At 40.4% G+C, this 22,150-nt stretch overlaps 1 protein-coding gene across 2 annotated transcripts in view; it reads left to right on the top strand.

Moving 5' to 3' along the window:
- The window catches only part of JOSD1 (Josephin domain containing 1), a 49,053-nt gene extending 33,910 nt beyond the window's left edge, over positions 1–15,143 (top strand). For both annotated transcript variants that reach the window (XM_075833581.1, XM_075833582.1), the window contains exons 3-5: positions 4,520–4,648; positions 9,381–9,575; positions 14,885–15,143. In XM_075833581.1, coding sequence (XP_075689696.1) covers positions 4,520–4,648; positions 9,381–9,575; positions 14,885–14,984 — 424 coding nt within the window. In that variant the 3' untranslated portion in view covers positions 14,985–15,143. The remainder of the gene's footprint in view (positions 1–4,519; positions 4,649–9,380; positions 9,576–14,884) is intronic.
- Positions 15,144–22,150: the final 7,007 nt, after the last annotated feature.

The following is a 22,150-nucleotide window of genomic DNA, read 5'->3' as shown; positions in this document are numbered from 1 at the left end:
AAAAATCGCTAAACCTACATTTTCTTTGAAGAAATGTCGATTTTAATTTTCACGCCCTACTTCCAATAATTTCTGTAAAAAAACCTGTGCGGTCAAAATGCTCACTATACCCCTAGATAATTTCCTTGAGGTGTGTAGTTTCCCAGATGGGGTCACTTTTTTGGGGGATTTTTACTGTTTTGGCACTGCAAGAGCCCTTCAAACCTGACATGGTGCCTAAAATATATTCTAACAAAAATAAGGCCCCAAAATCCCCTAGGTGTTCCTTTGCTTCTGAGGCCGGTGCTTCAGTCCAGTAGCACGCTACGGCCACATTGGGGATATTTCCTAAAACTGCAGAAAGTGGGCAACAAATATTAAGTTGCATTTCTCTGGTAAAACCTTCTGTGTTATAAAAAAAAATTGTATTAAAAATTTATTTCTGCAAAAAAATATGACATTTGTAAATTTCACCTCTACTTTGCTTTAATTCCTGTGAAATGTGTGAAGGGTTAAGACATTTTCTAAATGCTGTTTTGAATACTTTGAGGGGTGAAGTTTTTAAAATGGGGTGACTTTTTGGGGGTTTCTAATATATAAGGACCTCCAAAACCACTTCACAACTGAACTGGCCCCTGTAAAAATAGCCTTTTGAAATTTTCTTGAAAATGTGAGAAATTGCTGCTAAAGTTCTAAGCCTTGTGAGGTCATAGAAATATAAAAGGATGTTCAAAAAACGATGCCAATCTAAAGTAGACGTATGGGGGATGTTAATTAGCAACAATTTTGTGTGGTATAACTGCCTGTGTTACAAGCAGATACATTTAAATTGAGAAAAATGCTAATTTTTGTAATTTTTCGCTAATTTTTGGTGTTTTTCACAATTAAATACTGAACATATCGAGCAAATTTTGCCAGTAACTTAAAGTGCAATGTGTCACGAGAAAACAAATCTCAGAATCTCTTGGATAGGTGAAAGCATTCTGGAGTTATTACCACATAAAGTGACACATGTCCGATTTTGAAAAATGAGGCTCTGTCAGGAAGGTCAAAATTGGCTAAAGAGGGAAGGGGTTAAGTGGCCTATGTAAAAGGGCCTTTAACCCCTTAGTGACCACCAATACGCCTTTTCACGTGAGTCACTAATGGGCTTTAGGCTAGGCTGACGCCTTTTCACATCAGCCTAGTCTAAGTCCTGCACGGGTCTCCCGTGCAGGCAGGAGCCGGGGCTCTGCTGTCTGATGACAGCTGAGCTCCTGCTCCAACGCCCGCAATCGAAATTTACTTCGATCGCGGCCGTTTAACCCGTTAAATGCTGCCGTCAATAGCGACCGTGGCATTTAACTTTGTTTACAAAGGGAGTGCGCTCCCTCTGTCACCCATCGGCGGCCCGCGAATGCAATCACAGGTCTCCGATGGGGTGTCATGGCAGCCGGGGGCTTGATTAAAGCCCCCAGGTCTGCCCTGGACATATGCCTGTTAGGACGCGCCGGAGGCACGTCCTAACAGATTGCCTGTCAGATTTATACTAACAGGCAATAATGCTCTGGTATACGAAGTATACCAAAGCATTATAGCAGCGATCGGAACATCGCATAGTAAAGTCCCCTAGTGGGACTAATAAAATAAGTCATCAAAGGGAAATAAAGATTATTAATAAAAAGTACAGTAAAAAAATAAATAAAATCATTTTTTCCCATAAAAAGTGGTTTTATTTAGTAAAAGTGTAAAAAAAAAAAAAAAAAAAGTACACATATGTGGTATCGCCGCGACCGTAATGACTCCATTAATAAAGTTAATATGCAAAAAACCATGGCGAAATTGCAATTTTTTTTCCATTGCCCCCCAAAAAAGTCATAATAAAAATGAATCCATAAGTCCCATGCACCCCAAAACAGTACCATTCAAAACTATGTCTTGTCCCGCAGAAAACAAGCCCAAAAAATCACTACATTGATGGAAAAATTACAGCTCTTGGAAAGCGACGATGCAAAAACAAATAATTTTAGTTCAAAAGTGTTTTTATTGTGCAAAAGTCGTAAAACATTAAAAAAAACCTCTACATATGTGGTATCGCCGTAATCGTACGACCCATAGAATAAAGGTAACCTGTTAATTACGTCGCACAGTGAACGGCGTCAATTTAAAAACTCATAGAACAATGGCGGAATTTCAGGTTTTTGTTATAATCCCCCCCCCCCAAAAAGGTTAATAAAAGTTAATATAAAAATTATATGTACCCAAAAATGGTGCTATTAAAAAGCACAACTAATCCCGCAAAAAACAAGTCCTCATACAGCTATGTAGACGAAAAAATAAAAACGTTATAGCTCTTTGAATGCGACTATAGAAAAACGAATAAAATAGCTTGGTCATTAAGGCCTAAAATGGGCTGGTCACTAAGGGGTTAAAGAGGCTCTGTCACCAGATTTTGCAACCCCTATCTGCTATTGCAGCAGATAGGCGCTGCAATGTAGATTACAGTAACGTTTTTATTTTTAAAAAACGAGCATTTTTGGCCAAGTTATGACCATTTTTGTAATTATGCAAATGAGGCTTGCAAAAGTCCAAGTGGGTGTGTTTAAAAGTAAAAGTCCAAGTGGGCGTGTATTAGGTGCGTACATCAGGGTGTTTTTAATACTTTTACTAGCTGGGCGCTCTGATGAGAAGTAACATCCTCTTCTCTTCAGAACGCCCAGCTTCTGACAGTGCAGATCTGTGACGTCACTCACAGGTCCTGCATCGTGACGGCCACATCGGCAGCAGAGGCTACAGTTGATTCTGCAGCAGCATCAGCGTTTGCAGGTAAGATCGACTTACCTGCAAACGCTGATGCTGCTGCAGAATCAACTGTAGCCTCTGGTGCCGATGTGGCCGTCACGATGCAGGACCTGTGAGTGACGTCACAGATCTGCACTGTCAGATGCTGGGCGTTCTGAAGAGAAGAGGATGTTACTTCTCTTCAGAGCGCCCAGCTAGTGAAAGTATTAAAAACGCCCCGATGTACGCACATAATACACGCCCACTTGGACTTTTACTTTTAAACACACCCTCTTGGACTTTTGCAAGCCTCATTTGCATAACTACAAAAATGGTCATAACTTGGCCAAAAATGCTCGTTTTTTTAAAATAAAAACGTTACTGTAATCTACATTGCAGCGCCTATCTGCTGCAATAGCAGATAGGGGTTGCAAAATCTGGTGACAGAGCCTCTTTAAGCTTTGCTCACACTGCGCTAGGCCTGTACGTTGACCTACCCATAGACTTTAAAAGCCAAATGAGTTGTCCTTTTGGTATGTTAGTATTGTAACACATAAATTTACTTAGGTTTCGTTCACATCTGCGTTTTGGCATCTGTTTTAGCGGATCAGTTGAAATAAAAATAAAAAAACTGACAGACTCTCTGATGCCAGACTGAATGCAACGGAAGGTAAGGCTTTGGTCACATCTGCGTCAGGGCTCCGTTCAGGTGTTCTATCTGGGCTTTCTGTCGGGAACCCACGAGCGGAACCCTGAATGAAACAAACGGAAACCATAGGTTTCAGTTTGCATCACCATTGATTTTCAAATGGTGACCGATCCAGTGCAAATGGTTTACTTTTGTCTCCGTTGCGCAAGGGTTCCGTCGTTTTGACAGAAGAGATACCGTAGTCTATGCAGAGAACCCTTTTAAGTGTATATTTCATTTTTTAGAATGTAAGTTCGTGGCAGACATATCCAAACATATGAATTTACGTCTGAACTGTATAGGGTAAAAAAATCTTCAGTTAAAACTGTTTTGTATGTATTCTTAATTTAAATCTAAGTAGGGCACAAACTGGGTGTGAATATCGCCTTATGTCGCGCATGTACATGATGCATGACTATCTGTCTGAAAATGTGGTAGGTGCATGGCTCCTTTGTATGACCAGAACAGCTGTGTCATCTGACATGTTTCTAGAGTATTGTTCGTACCACTGAATCAACGTAAGGATGATCTGCAGAGTGCATACTTTCTATTATGTATGACCACTTTGAAGAGGTTTTACGGCACTTATAGGACTGTGCTGCTGTACCATGCACTGCTGCCCACACGAATGCCCCGCTGTGCCTGATCAGCCTCGGTCTCCCACCAATCAAACTTTGAAGGCCTATCGTTGGGCCAAAGATATTTAACTCCAGTAAAACCTTTCATTGTCTGTGGTGAGGCCTTCGACATTAGATGGTCTCCACCAAAAATTATATCGACTTGCTGACAAATGTCTAATATCTATGGCCACCTTTTATAGCTCATGCCAATGTTTCATACGTGGGCCATACGTTTAATGCCCAGGATGGGATTCCGTCCTGTCATGGGAGATCAGGAAAGTGTTTCCCTTGGTCGGAGCTGTAATGTGACTATGTGTATGAGCAGTTATTCTGTACAGCGACGTTCAATTCTCATGTATGCTTTTGATCACGATTCACCTCATCGGGATCATTATGAGTACTTGCTTTTTCACCATACTTGTAACTTTTGCATTAAACTTTTTTTTCCCCTTATGTTTGTGATCCTTTGCAGGTTGTCCCCCAATACATTGGTGACTCCACACAAGAAAAACATGTTAGGAAATGGAAACTATGATGTTAATGTGATTATGGCTGCATTGCAGACTAAGGGTTATGAGGCCGTATGGTGGGATAAGAGAAGGTAATGATCTAACCTTTATATAAATAATTCTAGCAGGTATTGTTCAGTATGACCTATTTGATCTAACAATGATTGTTTGGGCTTGGTAAGGGTATGTTCACACACACAAGTTACTGCAACTTTGTGAACATACCCTGAGGCCTAGTTCACACAGTTTTTGGTTTTTTTTTGCAGGCAAAAAAAAATCTGTCTCAAAAACCCTTCAGAAATTTTGAATTGCAAAAAAAGCATGAAACAAAAAAAAAGCGTTGGTGTCTTGTTTTTTTTGCCCACGGCCGTTGAATCAATTGTAAAAAAACTCTCAAAATGAGCGCCACAGGTTTTTTCTGCCTTCCGACTGCTGACCGATCATGCCACTTTCTTTTTTTTTCCACAATTGGCCAAAAGCTGCCTGGGAAAGAAAAATGCTTCTGTGTGAACTGACCCTTAGGGTATGTGCACACGCTTACTAAAAAACATCTGAAAATACAGAGCTGTTTTCAAGGGAAAACGGCTCCTGATTTTTCAGGCATTTTTTATCCCGGCGTTTTTTTACGGCCGTTTTTGGAGCTGTTTTTGTATAGTCTATGAAAAATGCCTCAAACGGCTCAAGAAGTGACACGCAGAATAGAACGCCGTTTTTCCCATTGAAATCAATGGGCAGATGTTTGGAGCCGTTCTGATTTTTACGGCCGAAAATAAGCCGTGTGAACATACCCTAAATGTTGCTGCCAAGAGTTTGGTTTTTCTTTGAATGGCTTGCTACGCTGCATTTGTTTGGCAGAATTGGGGTTTTCACTCATCTACTAGTATTGCTCAGCGGACCAGCGGACTCCCTATTTCATACGAGAAATATTTGTGACTGACACTCTGTAAGAAATTTATCAGTTATTTTTTCCTGTTCGTAATAAGAATAGCCGAGACTCAGAATTTTTAGATAACCTGTAATGAGATGATAGAAATTGGGCTTTTGACCAGCATTTATATACAAATGGGCTTATTTGAGATTATTAAAACAGAACACAATTTTTGCAGAAGCGGCATATATTAAATGGATTTCCAAAATGATCTTGTACTGAAATGGATTTCTAAAATGTATATTTTGAAGTTGATTTAAATCTGCTCTCTGGATATTTTCTTTCTCTATTACTATTTAACCCCTTCCCCCTGCTTGCATTCTGGGCCCTAATGACCAAGACATTTTTTCCGTTTTTCATCGTCACGTTCGAAGAGCTATAACTGCTGTATAAGGGCTTGTTTTTTGCAGGACGACTTGTAGTTTTTATTGGTACCATTTTGGAGTAGATGCGACTTTTTGATCACTTTTTATCACTTTTTTTTTTTAAAGTCCGGATTCACAGAAAACAATTTTTCCATTTGTTTTTTTATTTTATTTTTTTACGGCGTTCACTGTGCGGGCTAAATAATGTAATAGCTTTATAGTCGGGGTCGTTACGGACGCTGCGATACTAAATATGTGTAACTTTTTTTCCTTTATTTTGTTTTTTCTAATAGTAAAGCATTTTGTAAGGGGAAAAGTGGGTTTTTAATTTATTTACTATTTTTTTCACTTTTTTTAAAAATAACTTTTATTCAACTTTTTTTTTTTTTTTTTACTTGTCCTACTAGGGCATAATAATAGGGGATTTAATATGCGATCATCAGATCGCTTTTATAATACACTGCAATACTTTTGTATTGCAGTGTATTACTGCCTGTCCGTTTAAAACGAACAGGCATCTGCTAGGTCATGCCTCTGGCATTCACTACAGGCAGACCTGGGGGCCTTTTATTAGGCCCCCGGCTGCCATAGAAGACACAGACACGATCTTATCGCCGGGTGTCGGTAGGAGAGGGGAAGCTCCCTCCCTCTCTCCAAAACCACTCGGATGCGGCGCATGCTATTTAGCACCGCATCGGAGAGGTTAAACGGGTGAGATCGATACTAATATCGATCTCACACATCCGAGTAGGGACGCCCCCAGCCCTCAGCTGCCTCTGAGAGCAGGGAGATTTAACGGCTCCCTGCTCTGTTTATTTATCCTGATGCAGCGACGTGAAAAGGTTGTTGCATCAGAATAAAGCCCACTAATGACCGCTGTGAAAAGGCTTATCGACGGTCATTAAGGGGTTAAAGAGGACATGTGACATGTCTGTTTCAGCAAATATCATGAAATAATGCTGAAGCATTTTTTTCTTAGAACTCTGTGTTCTGTTCCTCTGTTATTTCTCCTAGAAATCCATTAATTGGCAACTGGGTATTACCATTTATTTTGTCTGTTCTAAGAAAAGATGCCCTAGCATTGTTTTTTTTATGCTTTTTTTTTTTTTTTTTTTTTTTTTTTTTTTTTTTTTTTAAAATGGGGGCAAGCAAGTAATTACTAAAACGGGCATGTTAGGAGAGCTAACTGGTTCCCTTTGAGGAGTTTTCCCAGTGGAGACATTTATGGCCTATCAATCGGTTTAGCCAAAATAGTCTCTTCATTGGAGGACTGATGATTAAAGGTTATGGGAGACCCAGAAAGCTCTCACCCGGCTGTTTCCGTATGTCCTACAGACTTTAATGGAGAATTACTGCACATCATTAGGGCAGAATTACTAAGGCTTTCTAAGATTTAGACAGTGACTTAGACTAGGCAGTCAGAAGTGCCAAATGTATTACAGTGGCCCACGTGGTATGATAAATTTGCTGCATCTTGCTAGACACTTTTTTTCCTTTATACCACCTCTCCGTTGGCTAAGGACTCATGCACACAAACGTGTTTTTGCGTCCGCAATTCACCCGCAAACCTGTGGGTAAATTGCGGACCAATTCATTGCTATGGCACCATGCACACGACCGTGGCTTTCACGGTTCCTTCCAGGACCGCAAATATGAGCCCCGGAAACTCAGGACATGTCTTATTACGGCCCGCAAATTCGCTACGAACTTGCCCATAGTAGTCAATGGGCCCATGGAAACTGCGGATACACCTCCGTGTGACAGCCGTAATTTTGCGGAAGTGTTGCTAAGCGACGACTGGAAGGCAGCATCATTGCTTTTCTTGCACTTTTTTTTTATATGATCCGCAGATGACGCACAAATCTATGGATGACATTTCATCCGCAAAATACGTACAACGGTCCGGGAATTTGGGGACCAGAAAAGCACTACGTCGTGTGCATGGGGTCTTGGTTTACTATGGCACACTTATGCCACGACCCCTTTGGAAAGTGTTTAGCAAGGCACAGATGTCTAGGCCTAAATCTTGATGTGACATTATGCATTTTACAACAAGGTCTAGGCGCGCTCACATTAGTAAATCTACGCCATATTCTTTATTTCCTAAAGCAGTACTGTAAAGTGTTCGTTTTTAATTTTCCTGTGTCCCTGATACTTTATTAAATGACTCACTGTAAAAGTGTTTTCTCATGGAATTTGTAAATGTCCGTGTGAGTGAGACACGCCTAAGCATGCTTTAAAGCTCAAGAATTTGCAAATGTTTTTTTGTTGAGCTATTTTCATCATCCGTTGTTGTCAGAGTATGAATTCTGTTCTGGGTACACTAGTGGATGTTTATGAAAGCGGTCCTGCCAATATGCTGATATCAACATCCACCAATGATTTTGTTAGGGCCTGTTCACATCAGTGTCGGGTTCCGTTTGGGGTTTCCATTCATCCATTCAGTCAGAGGAATGGAAACTATAGCTTCCGTTTGCATTATCATTGATTTTTAATGGTAATGTTGCAGTTGGTTTCCGTTGCGTAAAGTTTTTTGTTTTTTTTCACAAACAATAGCATAGTTGACTACGCTATTGTTGCCATTAAAAAAACAAAAAAAAACTTTACGGAATTCTAACAAATGGAAGCATTACCATTGAAATCTGACGGAATGGATAAACTGAATCCGACACTGATGTGAATCAGCTGTTGCCTCTCATTTTCTATCCTGCAGTAAAAACATATCCGGTTGACCGGGATTGGCTGTTTTCAGAAGTCCTCTTCTCTGTACTAGTTTTTGTAGGCTTCCAGACTGTTACCAGGTTTGTTGTTCCGGTCTCATCCCTTAGAACTCTGTCATTGTGTTTTGAAATGATGATCGCTGTCTTGTGACTTGTAATTCTGAACACCAATCCCTGTGCAGGAATGATTGTAAGGCCTTGTTTACAAAGGGGCATTAGTGGTAGGGTTTTCGTTATTGCAGTTTCCCCCATTGAATTCATTGGAGGAAAAATAGTACATCATTTTGCAGTTTTCAAGAAAAGGATCTAAAATTGCAGCTGTGATTTTAAGCAATGAGTGAGTTGTATTTTACCAAGCGTGAAAGTGTCTGAATGTCCTACATATGAGTTAGGAGAAGAAAAGATAATTATAGATGATGGCTGGAATTAATTAGTTTATTACTGGTACTTCACGCTGTATATAGGGCGGTGTTGCTAGTAAAAGTGTGTGTGTGTGTTAGTGTTACAAGATGGGTCTGGAAAAACCCGGTTGAGGTGCGAATACTGCACATTGATGGCCCAGGTGGATGTGCAAGTCTGGCCTTACAAGTGAGTTGAATTTTTTTGCACCCAGACATACTCCAGATCAGGTTAAATACCAGACACCTACTATGTTTACAGTGTAAGGCAGGGCAAAATGCTCTGGAATATAAGCCAGTTATTGCAGAGGTAGAAGAAGATGTGTCATGAACATTCCGCTCTGCCTTTCCTTATTAGATTTTTATTTGATGGTTTTTTTTTCCTAAAATTTTGTTTCTTACCGTCTCCATAGGGATGTTGGCTTGATTTCTCTCTCTAATGTTACTGGATTCATTATGAATCTTCCATCTAGTCTCTCTTGGGGACCCCTTAAGTTGCCACTTAAGAGGCAGCATTGGATATGTGTACGTGAGGTCGGTGGCACTTATTTCAACCTGGACTCCAAATTAAAGAGGCCTGTGCGGATTGGAAATGACAATGACTTAAGGTAAGCTGATAAGTTAGCTGTAATGGTCCTATTACACGGCTGTAATAATGAGTGTCGATCGACGAGGCTGTTTGTTGATTGGCGCTCATTTGCTCCTTTCACACTGGAGCATTGCTTGGTAATGTATGGGGTCGAGCGCTCATTACTATGATCGGTCATCTCGATGCATTTCCATCATGTCGGCAGCACATCTCCCTGCTTGCACAAAGATGTGCTGCTGACAACGATGGTTTTTATTGTTGCAAAAACCGAGTAGATCAGCTGATGAAAGAGTGATTGCTTATCCATCGGCTGATTGTTGCCCTATTTACACAGAGCAATGATCGGGAACAAGCGTTCAGATGAATGCTCATCTGCCCAATCATTGGCCGTGTAAAATGGTCTTAAAGGGAATGTGTCGCGAATTAAAACTTTTATTTTTTAGTAAGGTCCACTTACAAAAAATAATTTGACATGTTGGCCACCAGAGGGAGCACTAACCAGATTTACAGCAAGGTAAATCCAGGCAAAGCAACCTGACTCTCAAAGCTGCTGTAAACGTAGGAGGGAGACGCACACCCCCCCCCCCCCCCATTCTTTTGGCCACAAGTCAGGAAGAGGTGTTTTCAAATTGCTAAGCAGTGTCCAGGTCCATTTTTGGGAGTGATTTTACAAATGGCAGCTGACAGCAGCTCTAGGACACACCAAAATGCAAAGGGCTCATTCAGGCGAGCGTGTAAGGGCTTGTCCACACGTAGCGGGAATGCTGCGTATTTCCCGTCCGGGACTGTGGACAGAAAATACGCAGCAGCATAGTGAGTGAGATTTAACAAATCTCATCCACACGCTACGTAAAAATTCAGACTAGAAATTGACCTGCGGTGCATATTTTTCGTACCGCAGCATGTTAACTCCTGCTGCGTAAAGTCGACTGAATTTCTGCGTGTCCCCATCTCCCAGCATTGAGAAAAATGCTGCAAAATACGCACCATTTTCTGCAGTAAAAACGCAGGAAGTGGTGAGTTTTTTCCGCAGTGGAATGTCTGCTATTTTCAACGGAATTGCTGCTGACACATGTATTTCAATGGGGCCATTGTTTCAACAGAGCGTGTGAAGGGTCCGTGGAAAAATAGGACATGTCCTATGTTCCTGCGTGTCACGCATCCTCTGATAACTCGACCTGCACGAGTGCACCTCGGACGTGATAATCTGCCTTTTTCCCATCCGAATTTACCCACGCTCGTCTGAATATAGCCGTAGAATAATGAAAGTCAAGAGGATAGACCCTGTGGTGAATTACTTTTCAGTTAACAGGTTCACGTGGCGTGTATTTGACGCAGTTTTTGGTAAAAGTTACGCGCCGAAAAATGCATCAAACGCTTCATTAAGTTTCCCATTTACATCAATGGGAAAGCAAGCCGTTAGTACATACGTGTTTTATTACGCAATAGTTTTATTACGCAATAGTTATTTTGTGTGTAAAATGTTCCCAGTCAGAAAGAGTCCTAATTATGCACACAACGCGTAAAAAGAACACGTCAAATGCAGATGTTTTAAAAAGTGCTTCACAAGAAACACTAGTGTATTCGACACGTTTACACGTCGTGGTTTTTTTTTTTTTGGTTTTTTTTAACCGCCGTGTGAACATGTTGCTATTGTGGCTCACTGGAGAAGACAGAAGTCTGCTGTGAGTATAAATATTTTTTTATTTTTCATACTACTAACTTTATTTTTTTTTGTTTTGCAGGTTCCGTTGGACCTATTGGACTACGTTGTAGATTCATTGGGGTACATGGTAGATTCGGTGGACTACTGCGATCTACCTTTTTTGTTAAAATCTCCCACACAAGATCCTCGTTAACCATTTTATTTATTTCAATAATAATATTTTCTTTGTTTTTTAATACTTTATTAGTCCCTTCGTAATGTCAGTTTTCAGTAATGGACACTGTCAAACAAAGACTGGGCTTAGTGTTGGCCAGTAAAATGTCTAGCACTAACTCCCCATTATTACCCCGGTACCCACCGCCACCAGGGTTATCGGGAAGAGACTGATACAATCCAGTACCTGACCACCTTGAGTTACAGTCGGGAACTAGGGCAGCCGCAGGCTGGTATTGGGAAGCTAGGAAGGGCCAAAAACTGTGGCTCTTCCCGCCTTGGTAATGCTAGGCTGCAGCTTTATTGTATCTGGCTGGTTTTGAAAAAGGGGGGGGGGGGGCATATTGTTTTTGCCAATTAAATTTTTATTTCTTAAATGACTGGCCCCCCCCCCCCCCCTGTTTTTCATAACCACCTAGATACAAGAAATCTGTCGCAGCCTAGCATTACGAGGGGGTGAAGGGCCACGGTTTTTGGCCCTTCCCAGCCTCCTAATACCAGCCTGTGGCCGTCACTCAAGATGGACAGGTACTGGATTGTATCTGGCTCTTCCCGATACCCCTGGTGGCGATGTGTACCGGGGTAATAATGGGGAGATAGTGCTAGCCTTTTCACTGGCTAACACTAAGCCCCGCCTTAGTAATGGACGCTGTCAAAGCGACAACTGTCATTACGAAGGCACTAATAGAGTTTTGAAAAAACACGGGCATAACAAAATATTTTTATTGAAATAAAAACTTCCCCACTAGATCCTCGTTAACCATTGTATTTAAAAACAAACAAAAACTTAGATCATCGCAGCAGTCCACCGAATCTACGACTTATTCCACGGAATCTACAATGTCCATTAGGTCCAGCAGAACATGCAAAACAAAAAAATAAAGTTAGCAATATAACACACAACCCCCACATCCACACACCTTACCTGCTGTGCTTCCGGTCTTCAACAAAATGGTGCCGTGTCTCCCCCTACAAACCAGCTTCTACGCTGGTCGATGTGAACTGCGCATGCCACAGAGCGTCAGAATGGCAGAAGCTTAGGAGATAGTCGGCTTCTAACTCTATTTCTTATGCCCTGTAGCTGCCATATTGCAACTCTGTATGTGTTGTGAAGAGACACATACACAAATGCAATAAAAAATGTCAGTCCCCATATAAAGTGTAAATAAAGAAAAAATTAATGTAAACATTTTTAGTAATGAAATTAAAATATTTAAATAAATAAAAACGTAAAATAAGAAAGAAAAAAAATGTTTGACACCTTTCCTTTATGACAATGGGTTCCCAGCAGTGTTGGAGCACTGTTTACATCAATAGAGCATGCTGACATGAATAGGGCATGATGACTACTAGTTGGTATTTTGTGGCTGAAATATTCTTGATGAAGCCCTTCCAGTACTCTGAGACCCCTTTGATCACAAGAATATGATGTGCCATTTCCAGGACAGAGGCTGCAGTGCATTTTTTGTTAGTCTTCCTTTTTAAAGGGGTCTTCCCAGAATCGTCAATTATCACCTATCCAAAGGATGGGTAATAAGTGACTGATCGCTGGGACCCCCATCGATCATAAAAACAGGGGTCCCAAACCCCCTGTTCCTCCTCCACTGCTCGACCGCAGTGAGAAGGACATTGAAGGGAGCAGTGGTCAAGCATCTGCGCTGCCGCTGTATTCAAAGTCTATGGGAATGATGGAAACAGCCAAGTGTAGCACTTGGCTGTTTCCGTCAGTCCCATAGGCATTGAATGAAGCAGTGGGTGAATGCTTGACCGCCGCTCTATTGAAAGTCCTCCTTACTATGGGGTGTGCAGTATAAAGGATCTGTGGGTACGAAGCGCCATTCTTGCGATCGGTGGGGGTCCTACGACGGGGCCCCAGGCGCAGACAATTATCACCTATCCTGTGAATAGGTGATAATTGTTGATTCAAGAACAACCTCATTAAGTGAATGGGAGAGCTGTTCGCATATCTCGCATTCACTATAAGGGTGTGTTCACACGCACTGTCTTCAGACGTACCTCGTGTGTTTTATTCCTCGAATTACGCCTGAAAAAACGTCTCTAATATGCCTACAAACAACTGCCCATTTCTTTCAATGGGTTTTACGATGTTCTGTTCCCACGAGGTGTATTTTTACGCGTCGCTGTCAAAAGGCGGCGCGTAAAAAGATGCCCACGTCAAAGAAGTGCATGTCACTACTTGGGATGTTTTTGGAGCCGTTTTTCATTGACTCCATTGGAAAACGGCTCCAATAACGTCCGTAAAATGCGCTACGAAAAACGCGAGTAGTTACAAGAACTGAAATTACGGAGCTGTTTTCGCCTGAAAACCGCTCCTGATTTTCAGACGTATTTTGCTACTGCGTGTAAACATACCCTTAGGGTATGTTCACACTGCTTTATTTTCGTCCGTTTTTCGGGCAGAAAAATCGAAAGCAGAACGCCTCCAAACATCTGCCATTTATTTAAATGGAAAATACGGCGTACTGTTTTATGACAGATTTTTTTTTTACTTGGCGGATTTGAAAGACGCCCGCGAAAAAGTACATGTCACTTCTTGAGCCGTTTTTGGAGCCGGTTTTCATTGACTCTATAGAAAAACGGTCGTGAAAATCGCAAGTTGCTAAAAAAAAAAAAACATCTGAAAAGCACGAGCTGTTTTTCCCTTTGAAAATACGGAACGGTTTCCAATGTTTTTTAGTAAGCGTGTGAACATACCCTTATGGAGAGTTGCAACACATGCATTAACACCTTTTTACCAGGAAAGGTAGACTGGGCAGCTTGTTATAGAGATTGAAGTAGATCCAACTCCAACTGTTAGGGTATGTTCACACGCAAACTCAAACGTCTAAAAATACGGAGCTGTTTTCAAGGGAAAACCGCTCCTGATTTTCAGACTTTTTTTATCCCGGCGATTTTCATGGCCGTTTTTGGAGCTGGTTTTCTATAGAGTCAATGAAAAACTTCTCCAAAAACGTCCCAAGAAGTGACCTGCACATCTTTTTCGCGGCTGTTTTTTACGCGGCCGTTTTTCAAATCGATCAATGGGCAATTGTTTGGAGGCGTTCTGCTTCCGATTTTTCGGCCGTTTACGGCCCGAAAAACTGACGCAAATAGCCCGTGTGAACATACCCTTATAGTGGGGGAAAACGCCTTTTAAAGGGGGTGTTTAGTTTAAAAAAAATTTAAAAAAAACCCACAGTTTAGCTCCTCGAATTACAATAGTCTAACCTTTTGTGCGGATCTGCTGGCCAATCCGCAGCAGAAATCGGCGTATATGCTGCGGATTTCTTCTATGGATTTTCTGAAAAATCCTGTAACTATAGCCTAATGTTGCTGCAGATGATTTTCTACAAATGCAGTGTTTTTTTTATTTATATATTTTATTTATTTTTTATAAACAGACTTCCTCCTGACTGAAATGTCTTTTTATATTTATTATTTCTTGATAGAAAATTTTTACATCAGCAACTAAGGGGCAAAAACTGTGAGCTGCTGTTGGTGGTGCCAGAAGTGGTTGAAGCTCTTCAGCATTGGCGGACTGATCTGTAAACAACCTTGGATTTATTTTTTTTTTAAATATATATATATATTATTATCATTATTAATATTTTGATCTCATTCACTACACTTTTTATTACCTGTCGTTGACAATCTGTTAAGGCTAGAGTTCTCGTCTCTCCTCCAAGTAAAATAATCGGATGAAGTTGAGCCTTTGGGCATTTTCCTTTTGTATCAAACTGTGCAATATCCAGGAGTAACCTAGAGGTTACATTCACTTGTGTATACGGATGCAAGAAGAGGCTGTTTCATCTCTGTATTATCTAAAGAAGAGCGCAATGAAAACAATATGCCCATGGGTAAAAGACGTCAACTTGGCATTCAAGTTTATGTGGACAAAGCTTAAACCTATGCACACTGGTTCTAATGGGAGCTATACAGTGCAATCTTTAATTTTTCTTTCCCCCCCCAACATTATGGATTCGTGCTGTACATTTTACAGGGCAACTGTGTGCTCTCAATTGTTAACTGGCCCAACAGTAAACATGATATATTTTTTAATCTAAAAAACATCTTCTACAAAAACATTATAAAGAAACTGAGCCATTCTTATTGTATGCACGATATGCCTAAGCTGTTCTTGACTATTAAGTGTTTTTTTTTGTTTTTTTAAGTTAAATTGTATGTAAAATGTGTGTATATAACACTGCCTCATATGCAGACCTTACTTACCTACATGTCAGGGCAGAATAAATGGTGCAATCAGAGTTTACATGTCTAGCCAACATTTGACCCTTCAGATACTTGAACGTGTTTAGAAAAATCCCTAGAGAATGATATGCAGTGATGAAAGAAGCTTGTTCCATCTATTAACTGTTCTGCAATGGTGATGCCAGCATTGCTATGTGGTGTGTAAGGAAGAAATATGGAACGTTCTCCATTCTGTCTATGTGCAATTGTTGCACCAAGAAACGCTTCTTGCTTTTGCTTGCACAACGACTTGCCAGTCCTCATCACTTTGATGTGGTATGCTGCCTTTTTTTATAAGACTTAATTATTTGACATATCTTTGTATTATTATATCACATGTAGAAAGTCATACCTAAGTGTTACATATCCAAGCCTTGGTACACAGATCAGCTGGATTTTTTTTTTTCCCCCTAAAACTTTGAGATTTCAACCAAAGTGAGTTCTGTTACATGAAGGCAACTTTCATCTTTGTAGCCAGTATTTTGTGGCTAAGTGGGGGAGACTAAACTATCTTTGTTAAAAGGGTATGTACAGTAATGCAACATTTTTTTATTGCTCCAATCTAAAATAAAAAAAATGAAGTAACTTAAATTGTCTTGATTAAAATATCCTTATGTTTTGTGTATACAGCTCTTATGCAAAACTGTCTCCTTGGTTACAGACTACAAAAAAAACATGTTTGTAGTCTGATCCTGCAGTCATCCTAGTCCCTTCGATCTGCCTTTTTTACGGTGTAGGTTAGCAAGAAGAGGGGCAGAGGGAGTGGGGTAACACATGATGATACAAGATAACACACAGTTGGTTTGTCTGTAGCCATGGAGACATAGTTCTGCTAACACTATATTCACAAAAGACTTGGATAAGCTTTTAATCATAACTATTCGTGTTATATATATATATATATATAAAATGGTTGTGTACATTAGCCTTTAAAGAATGGGGGGGGGGTTGATCTGTAATGACTGATGCTGTATGAATATCAGTTTGGAGGAGGGAACTGCTGTCAACACTAAATGCTCTGCCTCTGGGAAAAAAAAAAGTGAAAAACGTAAGCAAATGTCTTAATTGGTTTCCTTGAGTTTCAGCACCTGTATTCCTATATTATTTCCCATTGTCTAACACACCAATTCCTGCAAAACTTCTAAAAAATTGTATTGTTGGTTAGTTTTGTTTTATAATTGCAGGAACTCGTGTGTTATAGCATCCTTCCTGATTCATCTGTCCCCCAAAATAGATTCTTGTAAACTGGCTAGACCTCAGCTCCATGGCGCGATTATCACACTTTGCGAGTGCCGTAAAACACAGTGCATTATCGCCGCTGATGGTAACCTATGGGAGTGCACATGCAGTTTCATGCCACCCCCAGGATATTTGCACTGCTATCTACTGCAATCGCAAATCGAGATAATCGCTTCATCGAGTTATAATATTAATATGGACCCTTGTCCCTAATGGTAAATGTTTTACAGCATGATTGATCTAGACTGTAAATGTTATTTCTCTAAAGTTCATTTTCTATGGAGTCTGAAATCCGAGTGCAGATGCGGAAAATACAAAACGGTTGAACTTTTTTATGCTATTTTCTGTGCTATTTGTTTACAGAGAAATTGTATTTTGTTATCCAAATATAAAATAAAGTCTGAATATAACACTGGTGTTTTTTATCCTTTTAAAATTATTTACGCTGATAAGACATCTACACTCCTGTTGTGACCTTTGATACAGTCAGGGATCTAGGTCTTGTTAGCAGGTTTTGAATCATCACATAACTGATCGCGTGACCAATGGGTTAGTAACAGGATACAGTAGTACTATGCAGTGCTAACTGAGCATTTGTAGTAAAATTATTTAGGCAAAAAAGATTATATGCAATGAGAAACGAAATCTCGCGAGATTACGGAGCTAAACGAGATTTCGTTTCACTTGCTGGAATCTCTCAAAAAAGATTCATAAGTGTCAGGATTCTGAATACACATGACGTCAAGGCTGGATGATCATGTGTATTCATTATCAGGACACTGTAGTAATGTTAGGGTTTGTGTATGTAGCTGCACATAGTGATATAACTATATCGCTAGTGCAGTGTAAATGAATGGAGAGGAGTGCATGATGCTGATAGGTTAGCGTCATACACTCCTCTGTACAACGCCCACTTGGTTGAAAGTAAAAGTACGCCCACTTGGGCATTAAGAAAGCTCATTAGCATAAACCAAAATCGCTCCTAACGTTGTGAAAATAGATAGTTTTTTTTAAATAAAAAGCATTACTGTCACCTACATTACAGCACCGATCTCCTTATGTAGGAGATAGGGCACTTATAATGTGGTGACAGAGCCTCTTTAAGAAAGTTGTGTCAAGACAGTATCACAAAACTACTAAAAGAACAGCCTACATTTATGTCTGAACTTAGGGCTATTATTCGTGAGGAAGGGAGTCCATCAGTAGCCTCCCTCGCCCCTCCTCAAGAAACTCCGTCACACTCTCAGGCAAAAAGCCACGGACAGTAGTGGAACAAAAATTATGCCCACCATCTCAGGACTCTGAGCAGGAGTGTTATTATTTATCGGAGGGTGAATTAGGAGAGGAGCTCTTTACTTCAACCTCATGTACACAGGAGAATTTTTTTATTTTTTTATTCTCAATCTGATATGTCCGATACTTTAATCCAGGCAATACGGGAGACCATGGATATCCCGGAAGGCGACCAACCCCATACCATTCAGGATGAAATGTTTGGGGGCCTGACGGAGAGGAAAACAAAGATTTTTCCGGTGATTTGTTTATAAATTCTCTTGAAATTAAGTCTTTTTTTGTCAGACTTCTCTTTGATCCAGAAGACACGAAACCTTGGGATGAGATCCCAAAAGTTGATGTCCCAGTAACTAGGGTTGCTAAAAACCCGCAATCCCCTTAAAAGATTCCTCTCAGTTAAAGGACCCTGTGGACCGGAAGGCAGACTGACTGCTGAAAACAGCTTGGGAATCTTCATCCGCTTTAATTTCTACAAATATCGCGGCCACATCTGTAGCAAGATCGATGTTCGTTTGGTTAAACCAACTGGAGGCCCATTTAATGCTGAAAATATCAAGAGAAGATATATTGGAATCTCTACCCTTACTAAATATTGCAACCAGATTCTTGGTAGGTGCATCAGTCGAATCTATTATTTGCTGCCAGGAATGGGGCTCTGTCAAATTCTGCTAGAAGAGCATTATTGCTCAAGATATGGTCAGGAGACATGAAGTCTAAAAATAAACTATGTTCCATCCCGTTCACAGGATCTCTGATGTTTGGTCCTCTCCTGGATAACATGCTGGAAAGCACAACGGATAGAAAAGAGTTTCCAGAAGAGAAACCTAAAAAGACCCCCTCAGTTTCGTAAGTTTCGCCAACAGAGGGAAACCACTACAGAGGTAAACGGAAGTCCAGCCGCTGGAGTTGCTCCAAGGGTGTAAGGGGTCGAGGATATCTCAACCCCCAATAACTCATTCCAGCCCTCAAAGCAATGACTCCAGAAGTGTAGGGGGAAAGCTCCTACATTTTTTTTTTTTATTCCAAATGGACCAGAATAACCCAGAACCCTTGGGTTCTACAAATTATAGAAGAAGGGTACAAAATAGAGTTGTTCTCCGTTCCACCAGTGAAGTTTCTATTAACCAAGTACCAATCAAGAGATCTTCATTAATTTCTCATCCTGGACGTCCAGAAATTGCTACAATTAAAAGCTATTACTCCAGTACCCCACAATGAAAGATTCAAGGGCCACTACTCAAAAATCTTCTTGGTCAAGAAACCAAACGGTTCTTACAGGACTATAAACAACCTGAAATCATTGAACAAATGGGTGAAATATCGCAAGTTCAAAATGGAGTCTATCAGATTGACTACTCCTAAGGAAAGAAACATCTATGTGTACGATAGTACGCATCCTTTAAATCTATCACGTCCCGATCTACCCAGCTTACCAAAGATTCCTCAGATTCGCGATTCGGAGCGGTCCTTCCGTTCATTTACAATTTGTCTCCCCTTCGGCATTTCCTCCGCCCCCAGAATTTTTACAAACATTATGGCAGAGATTATACCATTTTTAAGGAGTCAATGCATAGTGATTATCCCATATCTAGACTACTTCCTGTTGACAGCAGATACTCCATCAATCCTAAACAGCCATCGGTTACAGGTTCTTTCCCTACTACAGGAATTGGGATTGATAATCAACTTTGAGAAGTCAAGTCTTCCTCCCCAAAAAACAGAAGATCATCCTAGGAGTGCTGTTAGACTCCTCCCTCAAACATTCCTTCCTCCCAAGGGAGAAACAAATACTACTACAGGCCAAATTAAGGAAATTTTGAGGAAGAAACACCTGTTCCATAAGGGAAGGAATGCGGATGTTGAGATTGATGACGTCTTGCATCCATTCCGTGGAGTCAATTCCACTCCCGACCCTTACAGAATCTAATCCTGTCCCAGTGAGCTCGAAAACAAGACTCCATGAATCCAAAGATTCACATTACTGAAACAGTGTAGTCATCTCTCCACTGGTGGCTCTGCCCAAACAACATAAGCAAGGGGTCCCATGGAAAACTTCTTCTAATTTATTTTCTGCCATCAAGTAATTTTTTTATTTATGCAAAAAGAGAACATTTGTGTTACAACACATCACCCCAATACAAATAGAAAAAAAAAAAGTAAAACTAGCTAATTCCCCCCCCCTCCCCCCCTCTTCCAGAGCATATATGACCAAGGGTACGCATTATTGTCACTTATAACAATACAATACATATACAGCACATATACAATTCAATTATATACAAATATAATAGGCAGAGAGATCTTACAGAAACCGAAACAAGGCTAATATGAAACCGATCACAACTCAGCCACAGCATCAGGCAAGGAATACAGTCCCTGTCTTTCTATCCAAGGAGTCCAAATTGTATCAAACGTGCGGTTAGCATTCCTAGATATGTAAATATATTTTTCCACACGCGTTAGCCAGGTAGCTTTGTTACAAAATTCTGATAATGTAGGAGGTTGATCATCCAGCCAATGTTGTGCAATAAGCTTCCTAGCTACTAATAACAGATGTGCAATGGCTAAGTTAACGTATCCCAGAATACAAACAAATGGTGTAAAATCTACAGCAACTCGGTGCACAAATGAAATGAGGACCAAAACTGTTGCAACTGTATATAGTGCCACATCATGTGCATCAAAGTGCCAGGTTCCCCACCACATCTGGGACAATCAGAAGAGTCCCTAAACCCAATTTCACATAGAAAAACCGGTGTTCTATAAACCCGATGCATCAGATATGAATGAGATACTATGTACCTCATTCATGGATAATCTAGTAATCTGTGATAAAATATCATCCCAATGACTTTCCTCTATGGGCCCAAGATCTCTTTCCCATTTACTCCTCAACAGAGACGGAAATCCATCTAGGAACCTCTTCAAAAGACTTTTGTACAGAAGAGATATAAGGCCAGAAATGTGTTCAACGTTACTAATCTCTCCTTTCAGGACATTGTCCATTACTGTTGTATCAGTGTTCCTACCCTCAAAGCCGTACGCGTGACGAAGCTGAAGGTACTTCTAAACTTGGGTATGAGGGAGATCAAATTCCGACTGCAGACATGAGAATAACTTTAGATCCTGATTTTCCAACAACTGGTCTATTCTACGGACCCCTTTGTTCTTCCACAAAGCAAAATGTGTTCGGGCAAGCAAATGAGACAACCAAGGCATATCCCAAATGGCTGTATATTGTGTACATCCCTTAATATGTTGCATATCTCTAACACATTTTGTGTATGAAATATAGAGTTGGATACTCTAGTATGCTGTTTAAATTTATGAGCCTCATACAGTGAATCCGAACGTAGGAAATTCTGTAACTTCAATTTAGTGGAATCAACTAGGTCATCAATGTCCCAACCTCTGAGATGCTGCAGCTGTGAAGCCAGATAGTACAATCTAGGATTAGGAACTGCCAGACCTCCGTCCGTCTTATCTATTTGCAAAGTTTCTAGATTTATGCGTGCATGCCCTGTATTCCAAATGAGAGACCTAAATAACATGTTTACCTTTATAACAAGACGGTGGGGTAACCACATAGGTGCATTGTGTAAAAGATCTAACAACTGAGGCATCCATATCATTTTGATTAAATTGCACCTACCAATTACTGATCAATACAATTTACGCCACACATCTAGCTTGAGTTTAACCCCTTCCCCCTGCTGGCATTCTGGGCCCTAATGTCCAAGCCATTTTTTAGATTTTTCCATTGTCACATTCGAAGAGCTGTAACTTTTTTATTTTTGCGTCGGCATAGCTGTATAAGGTCTTGTTTTTTGCGGGACGACTTGCAGTTTTTATTGGTACCATTTGAGAGTAGATGCGACTTTTTGATCACTTTCTATCACATTTTTTTTAAGTCAGGATTAACAGAAAACAGCAAT

This window comes from Rhinoderma darwinii, chromosome 7 (genome assembly GCF_050947455.1).
Source record: "Rhinoderma darwinii isolate aRhiDar2 chromosome 7, aRhiDar2.hap1, whole genome shotgun sequence".
Classification (NCBI taxonomy): domain Eukaryota; kingdom Metazoa; phylum Chordata; class Amphibia; order Anura; family Rhinodermatidae; genus Rhinoderma; species Rhinoderma darwinii.
Note: the sequence above shows the minus strand (reverse complement) of the source record. Positions and strands in the feature narration are given on the sequence as shown.